The sequence below is a fragment of the Quercus suber genome, unplaced genomic scaffold (genome assembly GCF_002906115.3).
Source record: "Quercus suber isolate HL8 unplaced genomic scaffold, Cork oak 2.0 scaffold_431, whole genome shotgun sequence".
NCBI classification, from domain to species: domain Eukaryota; kingdom Viridiplantae; phylum Streptophyta; class Magnoliopsida; order Fagales; family Fagaceae; genus Quercus; species Quercus suber.
Window position 1 is genome coordinate 526,645 of NW_027069882.1, and position 17,222 is coordinate 543,866.

At 34.6% G+C, this 17,222-nt stretch overlaps 3 protein-coding genes across 5 annotated transcripts; 1 reads left to right on the forward strand and 2 right to left on the reverse strand.

Moving 5' to 3' along the window:
- Positions 1-858: 858 nt before the first annotated feature.
- Positions 859-4,300, forward strand: LOC112012771 (cullin-associated NEDD8-dissociated protein 1). Of its 3 annotated transcripts, none has more exons than XR_010624332.1 (5): positions 859-1,267; positions 1,900-1,977; positions 2,090-2,184; positions 3,584-3,619; positions 4,017-4,300. XR_010624332.1 is itself a non-coding variant. In XM_024045183.2 (5 exons), the coding sequence occupies exons 2-5, from the start codon at positions 1,917-1,919 to the stop codon at positions 4,024-4,026; spliced, it is 234 nt and encodes a 77-aa protein (XP_023900951.1). In that variant the 5' UTR covers positions 859-1,267; positions 1,900-1,916; the 3' UTR covers positions 4,027-4,300. The 3 variants fall into 3 exon arrangements, 2 of the variants coding, with proteins under 2 accessions (XP_023900951.1, XP_023901017.1); XM_024045183.2 differs by having other exon boundaries at positions 2,061-2,184; positions 3,581-3,619; XM_024045249.2 differs by having other exon boundaries at positions 863-1,267; positions 2,061-2,184.
- A 4,298-nt stretch (positions 4,301-8,598) lies between these two features.
- LOC112012405 (putative disease resistance protein At3g14460) lies at positions 8,599-10,652 on the reverse strand. The gene is made up of 3 exons (XM_065761836.1): positions 10,506-10,652; positions 9,125-10,411; positions 8,599-8,982 (listed from the first exon to the last, which is right to left on the reverse strand). The coding sequence occupies exons 1-3, from the start codon at positions 10,650-10,652 to the stop codon at positions 8,599-8,601; spliced, it is 1,818 nt and encodes a 605-aa protein (XP_065617908.1).
- Positions 10,653-10,694: 42 nt separating this feature from the next.
- Positions 10,695-12,507, reverse strand: LOC136061344 (putative disease resistance RPP13-like protein 1). The gene is made up of 2 exons (XM_065761837.1): positions 11,963-12,507; positions 10,695-11,520 (listed from the first exon to the last, which is right to left on the reverse strand). The coding sequence occupies exons 1-2, from the start codon at positions 12,505-12,507 to the stop codon at positions 10,695-10,697; spliced, it is 1,371 nt and encodes a 456-aa protein (XP_065617909.1).
- Positions 12,508-17,222: the final 4,715 nt, after the last annotated feature.

The following is a 17,222-nucleotide window of genomic DNA, read 5'->3' on the forward strand; positions in this document are numbered from 1 at the left end:
TCTTACATAAGATATAGAAATATTTCTTTCCAATCAAAACAATATGTATTCACTCCTTTAATCTCTTCACATGCTACCTACCAGACATGACTTTTTCATTCAAGCTCATTAGCTGATTACATCTGGTTAATTTCTCGTTACCTTCCAAAAGTCTTCATGCAGATGACTTTGAACTGCATAGTAGAAAAGTTTCATGCAACCAGACCACAAATTGGGGTAAGCCTAAGAAAAAATCAGAAAAAAAAAGAAACATTGTAGACTTTTTGAACTTTCCTAGAACAAATTAAGTAAAACGCTTCACTCCTAACTCATTTTCTGAGTCTCTTTGGTTACTTTTCTATATTTCCTTACAAGCAAACTGATTCCTTACAAGCAAACCATGTCAGTTATTGGAAAGGCTGCTCTATCTGGTTTCTTTCAGGTGCTGTTAGCAAGTTAACCTCCCCGGAATTGTTGGAGTTCTTGAACCAAGATCAAGTTCAAGCTGACCTCAAGAAGTGGAAGACAATGTTACTGAAAATCCGTGCAGTTCTAGATGATGCAGAAGAGAAGCAGATGACAAGCCAGGCCGTGAAGATCTGGTTGGATGAACTCAGGGACTTAGCTTTTGATGTGGAGGACGTCTTGGACAAGTTTGCAACCGAAGCTTTGCAACATAAGTTGACTGCAGAACACAGCACAAGTAAGGAACCCATGCTCATCCCTGCATGTGTTAGTTTTAATCCAAGTTCTGTTATGTTCAATACTAACATGCGGTCCAAGATTAAAGAGATTAATACAAGATTGCAAGAAAGTGTGACACAAAAGAATTATCTGGAATTGAGATACCATGATGGCGGAAGAACTAAAATTTTTTTTTTTTTTTCTTTTGGGTTCATTCAGCGTGTTTCTTTTCCTTCTTTCTTTTCATTTCCCACTTCTCTCTCCCCTCACACCTCCTCTCCCATCACGCCGCCACCCCTAGCCACTGATCTGCTCTCTCTCCCATCACACCGGAGTCACAATCCCCAGCGACCACCGACTTGTAAAGCCCCTCACAGCCCAAACCACCGATATTTTTTCATTTCCTAACCGTATCGGGTTTCGTATTTCGCCGAAAAAGCCATGGCCTGCGCGAAGCTCAATGCGGTGTTGTCTCACTGGATCGGACAACAGTCTTTCACTTAGCGTCAAGGATCATCTTCGTCTTTGACTCGGTTTCGCGACTCGCCGAGTCTCGTTCCCGATCCGCGCCAAGGCTTACAGTGAAGAACTCGTCCAAACCGCCGTGAGTGCTATTACCATCCGTGTCTGATTTTGCTTTTGCTTTTTTTTTTTGGATCGGTATTTTGATTTGTTTTTGAATCTATCACTGTTGTTTCAAATTCTATGTGTACTTTTTACGGTTTGGTTATGGACAAAATTTGAGCTTTGACTGTTCTGAATCTATTGCTGTTGTTAAAATTCTGTGTGTACCGTTTGGTTGTGGACAAAATTTGAGCTTTGACTTTGAAGTTGATTGATCACAAGTGTGATAGATAGGTTAGTAGCTTATTTTTCTGGTCAGAGAAAGTTGTGTAATTCAAGCTGATTTATTAATCAATTTATTTGATTCATGTGGCACTCCTTCTATTTATTTAATTGAATAATTTTGTTAGTAAAAATTACAACAATGTAGTACCTGAAAGTGTTATAATAGTATGGAAGTAAAGTACAATGGTTTTTTTTCTCCTACCTATACTTTTTTATTCTCACTTAGTGTACCTTTCATATTCAGTTAGACTTTGTGTTGGATAGTGACGTTAGATTCAACTTTCTAATGCTTTTAGATTTTATCTTTCAAATTAAATGCTGTGATTGGTAACATAATGGTGTTCATGGTTTTTGTTGCTTCCACAATTAATTTGGATTCTCTTTTAGATAATTATGATGCCAAAATGCCTTGCCACCATATCCTTTCAAAACTTGGGGATAAGTGTCCATCTGCTGTATTGGCAGGTTAGTGATTTCATTGATTTTGCTTCACTAAGATTTAGCTGAGCTTCGGACATTCTATCCAATGTAGTTTTGTACTCTTTCAGTGTTGGATTCATTGGTGGATCCTCTGCAGAATACTATTAATTTTAAGCCAAAGCAAGAAGTAGATCGTAATGAAGACATGATTCGCAGAGCTCTTAGAGCAATCGCATCGTTGAATTGCATAAGGTTTAGTTCTTTACTTTATCAGGTTGCTTTATTTGGTGTCATATTTGTTGTGTGGTTTTCTTATCCATTTCTAATTTTTCAGGTAGTTTAACCCCTTATCATGATTAGGTAATATTTTAGACAGTTTTTGGGGGTGGTCATAGAGACTGAGTGTACTATAATCTTGTTCAAACTCAGCTTTGTAGGCTAAAGTTCTGCGCCTAAGGAGGAAAGGGTTGTTTAATCAATATATTTGCCTTAATTGATCCCTTTCACAGAGTGATGATTTGTTTGTAATTTTCACACTGCTTGAATTAAGATTTCTACTATATAGACAGTTTAGAGAAAAGCTTTTTTGAAATAAAGCTTATAATGTCTTTTAATGATAACTTGGACCTGTTTTATAGACTCATACAATTGATGCGTCTTTCTTCTTTATTATTATTATTTTTTGGGGGGCAAGGTTTTGCAATACTAATTTATCTAATGCTTTGCTTTGTCTTTTCTTCTTTATTTCATCTTTTTTTTGGGAATAATTTTTGGGGGCTGTTTTCTCTTGCCACTTTATCCAAGAAGCTAAATATATATACTTCCCATCATGTTTAGTGGAGATTTCATCCTCCTGAAGAACCCACCTCCCCCCGCGTCTTTTTAATACTCTTACCTAAGTGACTTTTTTCAACTTGTCAACTTGTGAATCGGACTTTGCACCATGTTGTAGTTCCTTAGGGAGAATCAGTTGACAATCTAGATATTGCGTTAGTGTAAGTAGCTGGGTTTGTAATAAAATTTGTGGTTAAGTTGACTATTACATTGCTTTGATGCAAGGCCAATGAGCCTTCTCCCATAACAATTGATTGGAGGGTGAAATTATGGGTTTAAGACTCACTTGGTGCGTGTGAAACTTATCTAGTCATATAAATAAAAAAAACCTTTGACGCAACAGGAAGTTGGGAAGTGAGAATTGAGACTCCACTTCGAGTAGCCCTTCTCATCCTTAAACTTGTGAATGGAGTTAATTTAACTTTCGTTAAACTGGTTATTTGACATCAATGAACAGTGCAGGCCTTCCTTCTTTGCCTACACCTTCTCTTCTAATGCTCTACTAATGAATCTCTTCTTATGAATGACTGTTTATGAGTCTAATGATGATGAGTCCAATGATGATGAGTGTAGTGATGATGAGTGTAGTTAATACTTTTGTTATCACTCATTATATTTTGCCTTAATGATTAGAGTTTCAAAACTTCTCTCTGGTTAGTTTCTTCTCCTTAAAATTATATCTCAATGTTTGTGTGAAATTTCTTAAAGAATTCATTATGTTCTCATACAATTATTTGAGACTTGGTTGTGTTAAGATTGGACTAATTGTTTGTATTGTTGGTGCATGTCAACTATTACATGATTGGCTTACAAGAAGACTAGGACCATTAGGAGAAGGCTTACCAAGTGCCAGGTATGTCTATTTGCGAGTTTGATTCATATATGCATTTTTTTATGCTTGTTACTTTTTACTTTATTGGTATGCTATTTCCAATTTTGGTTCATCTATTGTGATAGTTTTTTAAGTTTTTTGTGTGTTTGTTTATGTTATTAAATATGGGGTAATTGAAAAATGTTAAATTGGAACTACTATAAAGTTTTGGAACGTTTTGGGTGAATTATTGTAGGACTAATGTTTTATAGGTTTTTTCACCTTTTAGTTGTTCATAGCTTGTTGAGAAAATAAGAAGTGTTTACATTTTGCGTTGTGTACTTGTATAGTCTTGTCCCATTAGCATGTTTATATTTGTGCTTGGGGTGTCTAGCTTGGCTATTGCCTAATTTGTTTTACTTTCTTTTTGTTTGCATAGGCATCATTGAAGACTGAATGGGAGAAGAAGGAGATGTATTTCCCCATGAGGAAGTATGCTATCAAGGTGTAGGGTGTAGGGCCTTTAGTTTATGTGATCTTGCTACCTTGCTACCATAAATCCATTTGGTTTGCAAATTTTGCCATTTGTTTACTTAATCTTAATTTCATATTGGTGGGACTTGATCGATTGTTTAAATACTTTGGAACTTTGATGATGGTTATAGGCAATGCTATGTATTTGATAATATATTTCTACGTTAATATAATGTCAGTTTGGAGACATTTGTGGTGTTATCTAGTTGCATTTGTGGTAATGTCTTAGCGGAGCTAAAATTATTACATGTAGTCCTGATGGTTAGTGGTGTTATCTAGTCCTGATGGTTAGTAATTGGTTATAGATAACCAATTAACCGTACATGTAGGACCATATGTATCAAATTTATTTATTTAATTTTTGCTGTATTATGTTGCATTTTGTTCATTGTTGTGCTCCTAGGTTCATTTCATCACCTAACTTGAGTTGTTAACAACTTATTTTTGCTTGGAGCTGAGCTTAGTTAGGAAAACAAATTTGGAAATTTTATTTAGGAATAAGTTTTAGGAACTTGTAACTTGGAAAAAGTTTGGGATATTTACCTGTCCTTTAAAATCCTTCTACCATTCCTAATTGGGATATTATGCAAATAAGCCAAGACTCTAGAGAGCTTGCGGCTTCTAGGAGCAGTGCTTGGATTAGATTTTTCTAGATTTGGAGGTGTTTTAACACCTTGAGTTTCCAAGTTATTTTTGCGGTTGTTTTATTCAAAGGACCACATCTTTTTTTTGTTAATCTTATGATGATGGTTATAAACAATGTTATGTATTTGATAATATATTTCTATGTTAATATAATGTTAGTTTGGAGACATTTGTGGTGTTATTTAGTTACATTTGTAGTAATGTCTTAGTGAAGCTAAAATTATTACAGGTTGTAATAGAAATGTGGTTTTAGAACCCAAGAGGAAAAAAAAAAAAAAAACCTATAGCGGCGAGCGAAAGCCGCCGCTGAAGGACTAAAATTATGAAATAATTGAAGACCTATAGCGGCGGGCAAAACCGCTGCTAAAGCTTCAAACATATAGCGGCGGGTGAAACCGCCGCTAAAAGGTCCATAGGGTATGCTGTCCATGAAGCCCTATAGCGGCGCTTATTGACCGCCGCTAAAAGGCCACTAACCCAAATGACAACGTCATATGGCGGCGGTTTTTAGCCCGCCGCAATTGACCAAAAGCGCCGCTAAATGGCAGATCTATTGCGGCACTTTTCATGACCGCCGCAATAGATCTATAGCGGCACCACAACGGTGGCGGGAAGAACCGCCGCAATAGCACCCGCCGCTAAAGGTCAAATGTACCTTTAGCGGCGGTTTTTGGGGCTTTAGTGGCGGTTTTTGGCCCGCCGCAATAGGTTTTTTTTTTGTAGTGTATCCTTTCTTCCTCTACAATTTCTACGATTTTATTACACTGTTCCCAGACTTTATTTATGAGCTTTTCTAGTTCAAGCACACCAATCACAGTTACCAGTGTGCGTGTAGCATCAAGATTTGCTTCAGAAACTCCTAACAAATATAACAATTCAAATAAATTATAACTGATAATGGAATTGATTGTTCATAAGGTCCTAACTGCAAAAAGTAAGTTCTATCAGACAAGAACTAGATTTCATTTATTAAAAAAAAAAATGTATATACAGAAATTTGATGATGAATCTTTCAGTTATGTCCAACAAAAATAAATGATCAGAATGAATAATATTAAGAAAAAATTTGATTAGGATAAAAGATTTAGAAGTATACCAGGAAAACTTTTACAGCATTTCAGGACATCTTTTGCACAACAATCGCAAGTCTTGTTGTACTTTATCGCCATTCTGATCCCCTGAAACAACAAGGGCACTAAAGTTGAAGCCAACATGATGACCCATATATTAACAAACAAACCAAATGTTTACATGTGATACTAAATATCTTCTCTCCTTCATTAAATTGAGAAAAGAAAAGAACATCATTAAAATTTAAATTCTAACACTCTCCTGTCAACATACATGTTTTTCTAATTCTTCTGCTGTAGGGGGCTCCACTTTCTTTTTACCCTTTAACAGATCTAAAATATCGAACTTCATTTCTTCCTTTTCTTCACCTGCCTTCTGTGTTACTCTGGCATGTTTTCTTTGTGCCTGTTTTTGCTCTCTATTCAATCTGGTTGCTTAATATATAGGAGAGAGAGAGAGAAACATTTGCATGCATGCTTGCTAGCATTAAAATTTATATAGCAAGTGCATGCGAAATTGATGGTATGCACAAGTTAAAGCCCAAGTTAATTCCCACCTGTTGCATGTTTAATGTCAATCAATCAATTCACTCACGTTGAAAATAGTATTCAGGTGATGATTTTTTTTAATAATCTCATTTATTGAAAAAAAAGGCTAAGGTTTTAAACTATCAGGATAAGATTTCCTCCCATTAAATCTTTCAATTTCATCATATTTTTATTTAAATGTAAGATATGTATGTAGCATTTAAAAATCAAATAAATGTCACATATTGTATATTCGACTAAAAATGGGAAGAAATTGGAGAATTCAATTGGAAGTGATTCTTTCACAAATCTATATGCTCCCACCAAAATTGAGATAATCATTGAAATGAATAAGATGTAGACAAACATGAACCTTAGGAACCTTCGAAGGGTATAGCTAGAGTTCCCTAATCGACCAAAAGACGAGAAAATTATCTTCTAGACCTAGCAAATGGGTCAAGTTAATTAGGATACAAGTCATTCTAAACAGGTTACGAGTGTGTAATAAAAAAAATATTAGAATACTTTTTTCCTCAAAAAAAATATATAAAATACTCAAAAATAAAATTTAAATAATACATAAGTTATTAAGTTTACACAATTTATATTTTAGTGATGATATCGTTACCATAAACGAGAGAAAAAAAATACTAAATATTCTGGGCCATAATTTGTTTTAAGTACTATATATCATTACCATAAATACAAAATGTTGTGCACCAATTCTAAAAGTTAATCAAGATGAAGATGTGGTTATAAAATACTTAAGAGATCACATGTCACTAAAGAGAGTTGTGACTAAAAACTTAAAAAAAAGAAAGAAAAAGAATCAATGCATTCTTACTTGTATTGTATTGTGAAATTATATAAAAACTGGATGCAATACATGAAACTTCAACAAGAAGTATTAATAAATAAAGATTAATAGGGGTATGTATATATATATATATATAAAATTAATAAGTATTAATGAATACAACTTTAAAAATAGAATTTTATAGAAAAAATCATACATCATTTTAATCAGAATTTGTTTAAAGTAGATGAAACCTATCTTAATCATGATTTGTTTAGTGTGGAGCTGTTTTATAAAAACATAAGCGAGTTCTAATTAGTTTAAAATAACATAGTTTAACACTATTTCTAACACTAAATTTCAAATAAAAAAATATTTTAGAAAGATTGATGACTTGAAAAAATATGCTCTCTTTCAAAATTGTTAACCTTAGAGGAAGTGAACAAAAAATTCAGTCTTTCATTTTACATTATACTATTCGTAAACTCATTTTTACATTATACTATTCGTAAACTCATGTAATACACCGAAAAGCTATTAAAAACAAGATCTACAGAATTCTTGGTTTATTTTACTTTTATGTTGGATATGTCTCTCTTTTTTTTTTTTTTTTGGGGGGGGGGGGGGGGGGAGGGGGGGTGTAGTTTGAGATGTAGTAAGTTGGAGATTCCTCCCATCATCATCATACATGATATGCAATGCTTAGAAACAGTGTTGATGTTAATTTTGTAAGAATATTAAAAAAATTATTTATTTCTTATTCTTCTGTTGCTTCGCAGTATAATTTGATTCTATAATCAATGATTAATTCCTTTTGATGCAGATGTTGTTTTACAGATCTTACTATTAAATTCTATTTGTTACAATAGATACAATGCAAGGTATTTATAGTAGCTAACCGTAGTGTTGTAGTTCCTGCACTATTAGTAAAATTATAATTATTTTGTTTGCCCAACAAGTACATGGGTACATATTGGTAAAACAAAAGTACATAGGTACATATGACTACAATACAATGAGATTGAGTGATGGTGGAGTCCACTCCAGGAGAATCACCAAAAACTCTTGAGGGTAACACCATGGCTGTAGTGGTTTTGTTTGGCTGGGGCAAGGCCAAGCTTTATTAGTGCAACGGCATATAATTATCAAACAAAAAATAACTAAATACCAAAATAAATCCATTGAAATTGAAAATTTCTAGATTCTAGTATGTTTTCACGACAGCATAAAAAATAAATCCAATCTACTCTACATAAAAACAACAATAAAACATACCAGATAAAGAGAATGTAGCTGACCCTGGATTCTACCATATTCTACTTTTTCTGGATCTTGCTGATGATATGCTTATTATGAACTGTTATTATATATTTGCATAAAAGTACCTGGAAAAGAGTGTAGTGTCTGCTTCTACTATTCTTTCTTATCTTATGGAGTCTTAACAAAATTCAGTTCTCATTTTCTGGGTCATAGATGAACCTGCCATCAAGCTGAACACAAGGGATGAGGGCTATTTTGGACCACTCTTGTCCTACAAATTTCTTGCAGCGTTCTTTCAGCTGAGTACATCGTTGGATATGAAGTTCAAGGAGTGAGGGCGGCAGACCATCCTTTGGAAAGGACTTGAGCTGTTCGCACTGATAGATTGACAGATATTCAAGGGAGGTGAGGATTTGAAAGCTTTTGGAAGACAGGGACTTCAGATTCGGAAAGATTTGAATGTTGAGGCTCGTTAGGGAGGCTGGAAGCATCATCTCTGGAAAGGAAACTAGATTTGGACATCCACCTTTAATGGTAAGTTGTCTAAGAGAGGTGAACTTGTCCAGACCCCACTTAAATAAGATTGGAGAGATGTTGAGATCACAGATAAAAAGTGATGTTATGTTGGTGGGAAAACCTTGTTTCGGAAATTTTACAATGCCTGGACAGTCCCATATATTCAATTCTTGAAGAGAGGTGAGGTTGTGAATGCACTTGGGCAGGGCTGGTGGGGAGCAACCCTCCATTGGACAAAGTTACAAGACTTGGGCAATTCCAAATTTGAATCTCATCTAGAAAACTGAGGGTGTGTATGCCCATGGGTAAAGATTTAAAGTTGTCACAATCTAAGACACTAATGCGTTCAAGAGACGAGTTGTCATGTAACCTCTTTGCTATTGACTCAAGGTTTTGACAAGAGCTAATGCGGAGCTGTTTAAGTGTTGCAGGCAATTCTCCACTTGATGTTAAGGACTTGAGTGATGGACATTCAATAGTTTCCAAGTACTCAAGAAGAGACTTGTTGCTGCAGAAATAGTTGATATCCTCCTCGTCTAGTAAAATCATCATGTTCTTGCAACGATCAATCTTTAGCCTCTTTAGAGTTGGAGGTAGCTGGCCTATCGCAAAGGATGTCAACGAATCACATCTATCAATAGAAATACGCTCAAGACAGGCAATGTTGTACATCATTGCCTTGGGTAGAGATACCAGGGCATTGCAATTTATGATCTCAATTTCTCTTAGTGTGGATGGCAAACCCAATTGCAGCTGCTCTTCTACTTCTGCCACCAATGACATTAGTTTGGGACAAGTAGAAATTTTCAGAACACGAAGAGCACGGAGATGTTGTAATCCCACATCATTTGACCACAAAGACACCAGCTCCTCACAATTATCAATAGTCAAGTCCTCTACCTTTTCTAGTCCTTGCATAGGCCCTTCCGTTTGACATGTGAATTCTGACATTGTTGAAAGAAATGTGAAGTTTAGTGAGCTCAACTCAACCTTACCTCCCTGTACTACCCCTTTGGATTTCTCAATTTCTAGATTGCATAGCATTGGAAAGCTTGAAACTGAAACCACCAACTGTCCACATCCATTTATCACAAAATTTTCCAGTGAAGGAAGCTGATTTGGTAACTTCCCCATTAGCTTGGGACAACTTGTAATAGAAAGCTGGCGCAGGCAGGGGAATTCTCCATAAGGAGTCCAGCTCTCCCATTCCTGCATATTCTCAAAACACAAAGTTTCCAAGGATCTAAAAGGTTGTGAACAACCTTCCCCATAAAACTCAGGACCAACATTATTCACTCTGGCCATTCCTTTGATACAAAGGACTTTGAGTGATGGTAGTTGTCCGACTGGTGGGAGGGATGTGCACTTTTTACAATTTTCAATCCTCAGGAGCACCATATTAGGAAATGAAGAACCTCTTAACCAAGTTGGAAATCTTGCACCGCCATAGCACCTGATAGTGAGCTTTTTCAAAGCCTTGTGAGGCTGTAGCATGTTAAGTACGTCTAATTCATTCCAACAGCAACTCATTAAGACCGGGCTTAACAATTAAATTAGCACCCCTTGCATCCCTGGGTACAGTGACATTCTCCAATCTTGAAATGCAAAGTGTCCCTCGAATATGTGTCGAAAACCCAAGCTCCTTTAGCTTGGAGCAATGACCTTTTCCCACAACTAGATTAGACAATGTCCGGAGACAAGTTAATTTACCTAGTTGTGGAGGCATTCCTTCCAATGAATCTGCTTTTAGAATATTGAGGTGGCGCAGTTAGACAAGATTCCCAAACTTTGAAGGCAATTTCTTTAGATAAACACAGTTCTCTAATATCAATGTTTGTAAGTTGCAAAGAAAGGCTATTGATTCAGGCATGCTTCTGATTCTAGTGTGAGAAAGGTCAATGTACCGTAGATACTTCAGATCAACAATGGAATCAGGTAGCTCAGTTATGCAGTATCCACTCAAAGAGAGCACCCTTAATTTTGGAAAAAAATTAAAAGGAACATTACTAGTCAAGTAACAGTGCCCTGGATTTGGCAACATAAGAGGTAGGAAGGTACGAATACATGCGACTTCAGAAAAAGCCTCAAACCTTTTAGTGCCATCATATCGGCCACCAAGGTAAGATAAATGCCGGACCTGTTTAGAAAATTTCCCTATGTTATTAACCTCCAATTTATCTCCCATTCTAAAGCATATGTCTCCTGCAACCCATTGAGCCAAATCATTGATGAGATCATGCATTAGAAACCGTGATTTATCTTTGCTTGATTGTTGAAAAAATGACCTCGACAAGAGATTGCGAAAATACTCTCTACCCAAATCTTCTGGTGATTTTCTCCCATCTTTTAGTTGTATTAAACCTTCTGCCATCCATAATAGTACCAACTGCTGTTCCTCAAATTCGTAGTCCTTGGGGAGTATTGAGCAATATGCAAAGCACCTCTTTAAATGTGAAGGGAGATGGTAGTAACTCAACATAAGAGCTGGAACAATTCCACTTCTCTCTTCTGGAATTTCCCATATCTTGCTATTTAGCACATCTTCCCCAATGCATTTCGGGAAAATATAGACAAACAAGCTTCGTCTGACAACTCTTTCAAAGCATAAGTTGGAATGGTGCCCATCATTGATGAAACACTTTCATTGCGAGTTGTGATTACAATCCTACTTCCTGGAGCCCCTACTTCAAAAGGAGCACGGAGAATGTCCAATCGTTGTAGTTTTCATTCCAAACATCATCCAAAATGACTAGAAACTTCTTTGCTACAGTTTTTCCTTTAGTTTCACTTGCAACAAATTTAAGTCATTGTCATCACAGTAATCAGAGGAGAAAGATTTTAGAATTGTTTTTGTAACCTTAACACCATCAAACTCTTCAGAAAACAAGCCCATGCTTTCATATCAAAATAGCTATTCACTTAGCATCATTTATACAAGCTGGGCAAGAGTTGTCTTTCCTATACCTCCATACCAACAATGGGAATCACAGACACTTCATCAACACTATAATTTTCACTAAACAAAAATTGAAGGACACCTTCTTTATCATCTTCCTACCATAAACATGAGCTTCATTCACTAAGGAAGTTGGGGGCAATCTCCCTCTTGTTCCATACGACTTCCTATCAACATTTTCTCTCAAATCCAGCTTACTTTTTTTTTTCATTATATCTTGATATCTAGCACTGATTTCTTTTATCTTTGATCCCATCCTACTATTGCTTATAAGAGCACTTGGACTCGAAGATGTAATATAAGTAGAGATGAGCTTCTGTACCTTACTTGTGCTGGCCTTAGCTTTACCCTTCAACTTGTGTAGCATTCCTTCTGTGGCAAACTCATCCAGCATGTCTTCCAAATCGTAAGCGAAGTCTCTGAGATCATCCAGCCACCTTTTCACCGCCCTCTCAGTTTGTTGCTTCTCCTCTGCATCTTCTAGCGCTGCCTTAATTTCTGGCAATGTATTTGTCCACTTCTCCAGCTCCTTTTTAACTTCCTTTGGATGTGCATAGTTCAACAGCTCTGTAGACAATCTCTCAAGCACTGCTTGAATGAAGGCAGAAAGAATGGCCGCTGCCATAGCCAATGTTTTCTTTGATAGAAAGGGAATGAAAGAATGAGGGAATTATGCAAAGATAACCTGGCTCGGTCTCAAAAGCTTTTATTGCAACAATTCAAATTGGTTTTTGAGGAGCATAGGCTATTTGTGGAGTAGATGGATTATTGCATAAATGTTTCTGCTTTGTTTTGTGCATGCTCTTTGTTTGTCACCATTAGCCGCCCACCAATAAATATTAAATAATAATTAGAAGAAAAACAAGAAGCTTGTTTCTTGCAAAACACGGTTTAGAATTCTTTATCACTAATTATTCTATGCTCATTAATTCGTGGTAATTTCTCAGTTATCATCATCATCATCATCATTATTATTATTTACTAGTTGTGGTCTCATGCGCTGTGTGTGATAATTTTTATGAGGGTAGTCTTTTATTTTATTAATATTTATCATGTTATTACGTTTCAAGCTATGTTATATATGTATTACCAATATATAGTAGAATTCATGCTGATAGGAGCTTTTGCTCATGGAACTATTTTTATTTATTTATTAGAGATTACTATTTGGGAAAAAATGAGGATAATTTATAATAGAATTGATTTTTTTTTTTAAATGTTAATTCTACCGTACTCGGTTGACTAATTTATATATTTTCAAGTCAATTGAACACATTTTGCATGTTACATGTAATTCTTTTTTTCCATAAGGGTAAGGACATTCATAATCCCAGTGATCCACTCCAATATTTTTGCATGCTTGGTTTTTTAGGATAAGATATGTGTTTGTTACAAAAATTGTATACGGAAGGATTTGTCAACAGTTTTGGAGAATTTTTTTTTTTTTGTTCCCTTCTATGTTGGCTTGAAGAAGGATTTCTTTTCCCCTTTTAATTTGATCTTTTACAAAATATTTGTGATCATGTTGTGTGCTCATTTTGTGATTGTGTAGTTATATCATGTTTTTAGTTTGTAATTTTTAAGTTGTTTAGGATTGTAATTTATAGTGCTGTGTGTGTTTTATGGATTAGTGATTGCTCTAGTTATTTGCAATAATTTTTCATTGTCGATTAAGTGAATAAAAGATTTTCATATACCCTTCACAATAAAGCCCAAGCCTTATAGTATTTAATATATTTTTCAATTATAGCTATGTTTAATGTTCTCCTCAATGAAGTCCAAGCCAAATAGTCTTTCACGATACAATACATGTTCAACTGCCACTTTCCTTAAGAAAATCAAAAGGCAATAATATTAAATTATTGTCTTTTATAATATCAAAAGTCTCTTATAATTAAATTATTAATAATATTGAAACAGCGGAAACAATCATTAATATCCAATTCTTTGGCTCTTCCTCTCTTTATTTAACTAAATTACTTCTTCATACCTATTCAATTGCCACTTTCCTTAAAAAATCAAAAATCAAAAGACAATATATTTGAACTATCAAAACTCCAATACAAATTAATTATTAATAATTTTGAAGTAGCTAAAAAGTTATTAATATACACATCATTTATTTTACCTACACATAGTAAAAGGTGAAATGAAATGTTGGAAAATGTGATATTTAAATTGGGTAACTTTATTTTTTATGTTACTTATATTGTTACTGGAGGAAATATCCTTGGTAGCTATGTTATTTATTTATTTTTTTCTAATGCACTAAAACATTTCATAAGAACACTTTATGTGGATTTTTTTTTTTTTTTTTTAAATTTAAGTTCTTCCAACAATTGTGTAGATTTCAAACAGTAATTCAAAAAATAATTGATGTTATATGTTCATGCTTTGATTGTGTAGATCTATTATGGATTTGGGTTTTAACTTATAAGTTATTAAGGAACTCTATATATTCTACTTCCTTAGATGATTAAAAACATATACTATTACCATAAATCTCTCTCTCTCTCTCTCTCTCTCTCTCTCTCTCTCTCTGTGAGAGAAATTTTTTTTATAATAAATTTGGAGGTTGTAGTTGAATTTATGTTGAATAAAATGAGCCAAGATTATATTTTGATTGTTAAATAATGAAGTTTTTATTTCAGCTTAAATGAGTAAATTTCATGGAATAGTAGTAGCCACAATTGCCGGCTAGTATTGATGCGATTCATTATTTTTCTATATTTTACAGTTTATTTTTATTAGTGTTAGTATTTAATTGGATACCCTTGATTCATGTACCTCATGGGGTCAAAAATTTGGCTGCTTTATTATTATTATTATTTTTTGTTATTTTAATGATAATCAAAGTAGGTAGAAGTTAAGAATTTAGGTAGTATAACTTGTATAAGTTTCGATTTTCCAGAAAGACTTTATTATTAATGGATCAAAGACTTTTACTTGATTGTTTTGACACAATATGAATTCCTATATCTGAATTCTCATCCTTCCTTCTTCTTATAGTCGTTAAGCTTTAGTTGAAATATAAATGTTTTTCCAATGAGCTTTTCTATTTTCATTCAGTAGGTTGAAATTGCATTCATTTGATAAAATATTGAATTTAATTTAGCAAGTAGATGAAAGATCATACATGCTAATTGTATGGTCTTAGTAATTTTTCAGCTTCCTTATCAAACAAAATAAATACAGCACACAAATTATTATTATTATTATTATTATTATTATTATTAATGTTGCTTATGAAACTCACACGAAGTCTTGTTATTTAAAAAACATAAAGTAGAAACAATAGCTTGTAAAAAACAAACAAAAACAAAGGAACCCAAATCTGCTTTCAACCATTACAAAATTAATATATAGAAATTAATAGAGAAACATTGTGCCCAAGTTTAATGAAACTATCCTTATTTAATAATATTATCGATATGATACTTGAAAGATTATTATAGAAAATTTGGGGCAATATTTTTTGCTCTATTAAAACTCAGATGATTTTAAACTATGATTTATAAAATTTTAGAAGTACAACCCAAAAATATGGGTATTACATTTGATAAATGATCACAGCCCAAAAATAAAAGTAAAATTTTGATTACCTAAAATTCTAATTTTAAAATTTCTTTCCGATTATTTGAATTAGATGTACCAAAGACCAAACATAGGAATTTTCAATTAGAGAGACAAATACTTATGAAAGTAGAGTCACATCTAGATTGGAAAAAGCATACAATCTAATGAACCAAAAATCATGCCTATCAATTGATGGTGTCAATCTTGCACAAAAGTATTATAAAACTTGAGTTTTGGTATTTGTCTATAAACAAAACGTCAAACACGTGATAAGCGAATCACTATATGACCTTAACATTTAAATTATAAAGATTGAAAATTCAAATGTTAAATTAAGGAAGGGCATTGCTAACATAAATAAAGCAACACTAACCTTTTGCATAAGCCTTTATATTTGTTGGGCATTTGCCTATTCCCATAGCATAGGGCCATTTCTTAGAGGCTCATAAAAAACACACATATCAATATCACAATATGCATTACATGTCACTAAAACTATCAATGTTCATATTTTAATAGTACAACTTAAAAGGAGAAAGGAAAATAATTAAATTTGATAAAAGAGTACTATAAAGTTGTTATTTACAACTATGTATTTTGTTGGTTTTTATTCCGTGCCAAATTTGATTGTAATTATTATCAATCGTTTATATCCTGTATTTGTTGTGGGATTTGTTGTAAGAGTTGTGTGATAGAGAGTGTGTGAAGACTCAAGCATTTGGAGGCTGAAGGATTCTCGCGGGTATGTCGTGACCTAGCTTCTCGCGAAGTGAAGCATGTGCCCTGCACATGCTGGAATGCGAAGAGTCAAGCCAGGTGGAGACAGCTGTCTCTCGCAAGTATCTCGCGAGTAAGGCCTTCCGGCGAGACACCCGTGAGACAAGCTGTTCTGCCAGCCTGTACTGACTGACTCACACATTTTGCACCTATCCTATATATACCCTCATTGCCCACAAATGTTGGGGAATGCTTCAGAGAGAAAACCCTAGCCAAACACATTAGGAATTAGAGATTGTCATCCCCACCTTTCTCTATACAATTGCTTGTGGTATCTCCTCAATCCTTTCCTCTCCTTTTCCACACCATTGAGAGGTTGATAGCTCAAACACTTACCACACCCTTTGAGAGTGTTGAGTGATGTTTTGGTGCTGCTGGGAAGCATTGGAAGAAGCCTGGAATGGCAGATGCAACATGGAGCTTGTTACGGGATCCGGATTGCTAGACAAGACACGGTTCCGAGAAGCCTTGTTGGAGTAGGAGCTTGGAGGGCTTAGGTACATCGGGTAGATTAGGCTTGGAGGGTCTCTTGCTAACCCATGTATCCCAACTGATTGTCTAGTGGATCGATTTCCGCTTGAAGGGCGACGGAGAGGTTTTTCGCTGAGTTCTTCGGTTTCCTCTTCGAAAACACGTCTTGGTGTTTTCTGTATTTGCATCTTTCTTCCCCACTCTTTTATATTCCATTATACTGTTGTGTTGCTTAGTTTATGGATTAGAGTAGCTCTGTGTTCTTCCGCTCGCTTTTACACTATTCCGCACTTTGTATTAAAGTTGTGTAAAATCTATCGAACCATAATTTTAATTGGGGGTCTAAACATCTCTTGTGTTTTCAACACATTCTCTAGTTTTCAAGTACCTACAATAATGTTTAAGACAACATCATATATTGTAATCCTCGTCTACTTTGGTAAAAGAATGGTAGTCCTACCGGAGAGAGACAAAGACAAAAACACTTACAATCTTGAATACTTTTCAACCTGGATT

Coding starts and splice junctions, on each gene's coding strand:
- LOC112012771 (XM_024045183.2), top strand. CDS start 1,917: ATGCCTTGCCACCATATCCTTTCAAAACTTGGGGATAAGTGTCCATCT. Junction 1,978..2,060: donor TCCATCTGCTGTATTGGCAG/GTTAGTGATTTC, acceptor GTACTCTTTCAG/TGTTGGATTCATTGGTGGAT. Junction 2,185..3,580: donor GCATCGTTGAATTGCATAAG/GTTTAGTTCTTT, acceptor TTGGCTTACAAG/AAGACTAGGACCATTAGGAG.
- LOC136061344 (XM_065761837.1), bottom strand. CDS start 12,507: ATGGCAGCGGCCATTCTTTCTGCCTTCATTCAAGCAGTGCTTGAGAGA. Junction 11,521..11,962: donor AGGAAGATGATAAAGAAGGT/GTCCTTCAATTT, acceptor ATGCTTTGAAAG/AGTTGTCAGACGAAGCTTGT.
- LOC112012405 (XM_065761836.1), bottom strand. CDS start 10,652: ATGCCTCCACAACTAGGTAAATTAACTTGTCTCCGGACATTGTCTAAT. Junction 10,412..10,505: donor CAAGATTGGAGAATGTCACT/GTACCCAGGGAT, acceptor AACATGCTACAG/CCTCACAAGGCTTTGAAAAA. Junction 8,983..9,124: donor TCCCCACCAGCCCTGCCCAA/GTGCATTCACAA, acceptor ATCTTATTTAAG/TGGGGTCTGGACAAGTTCAC.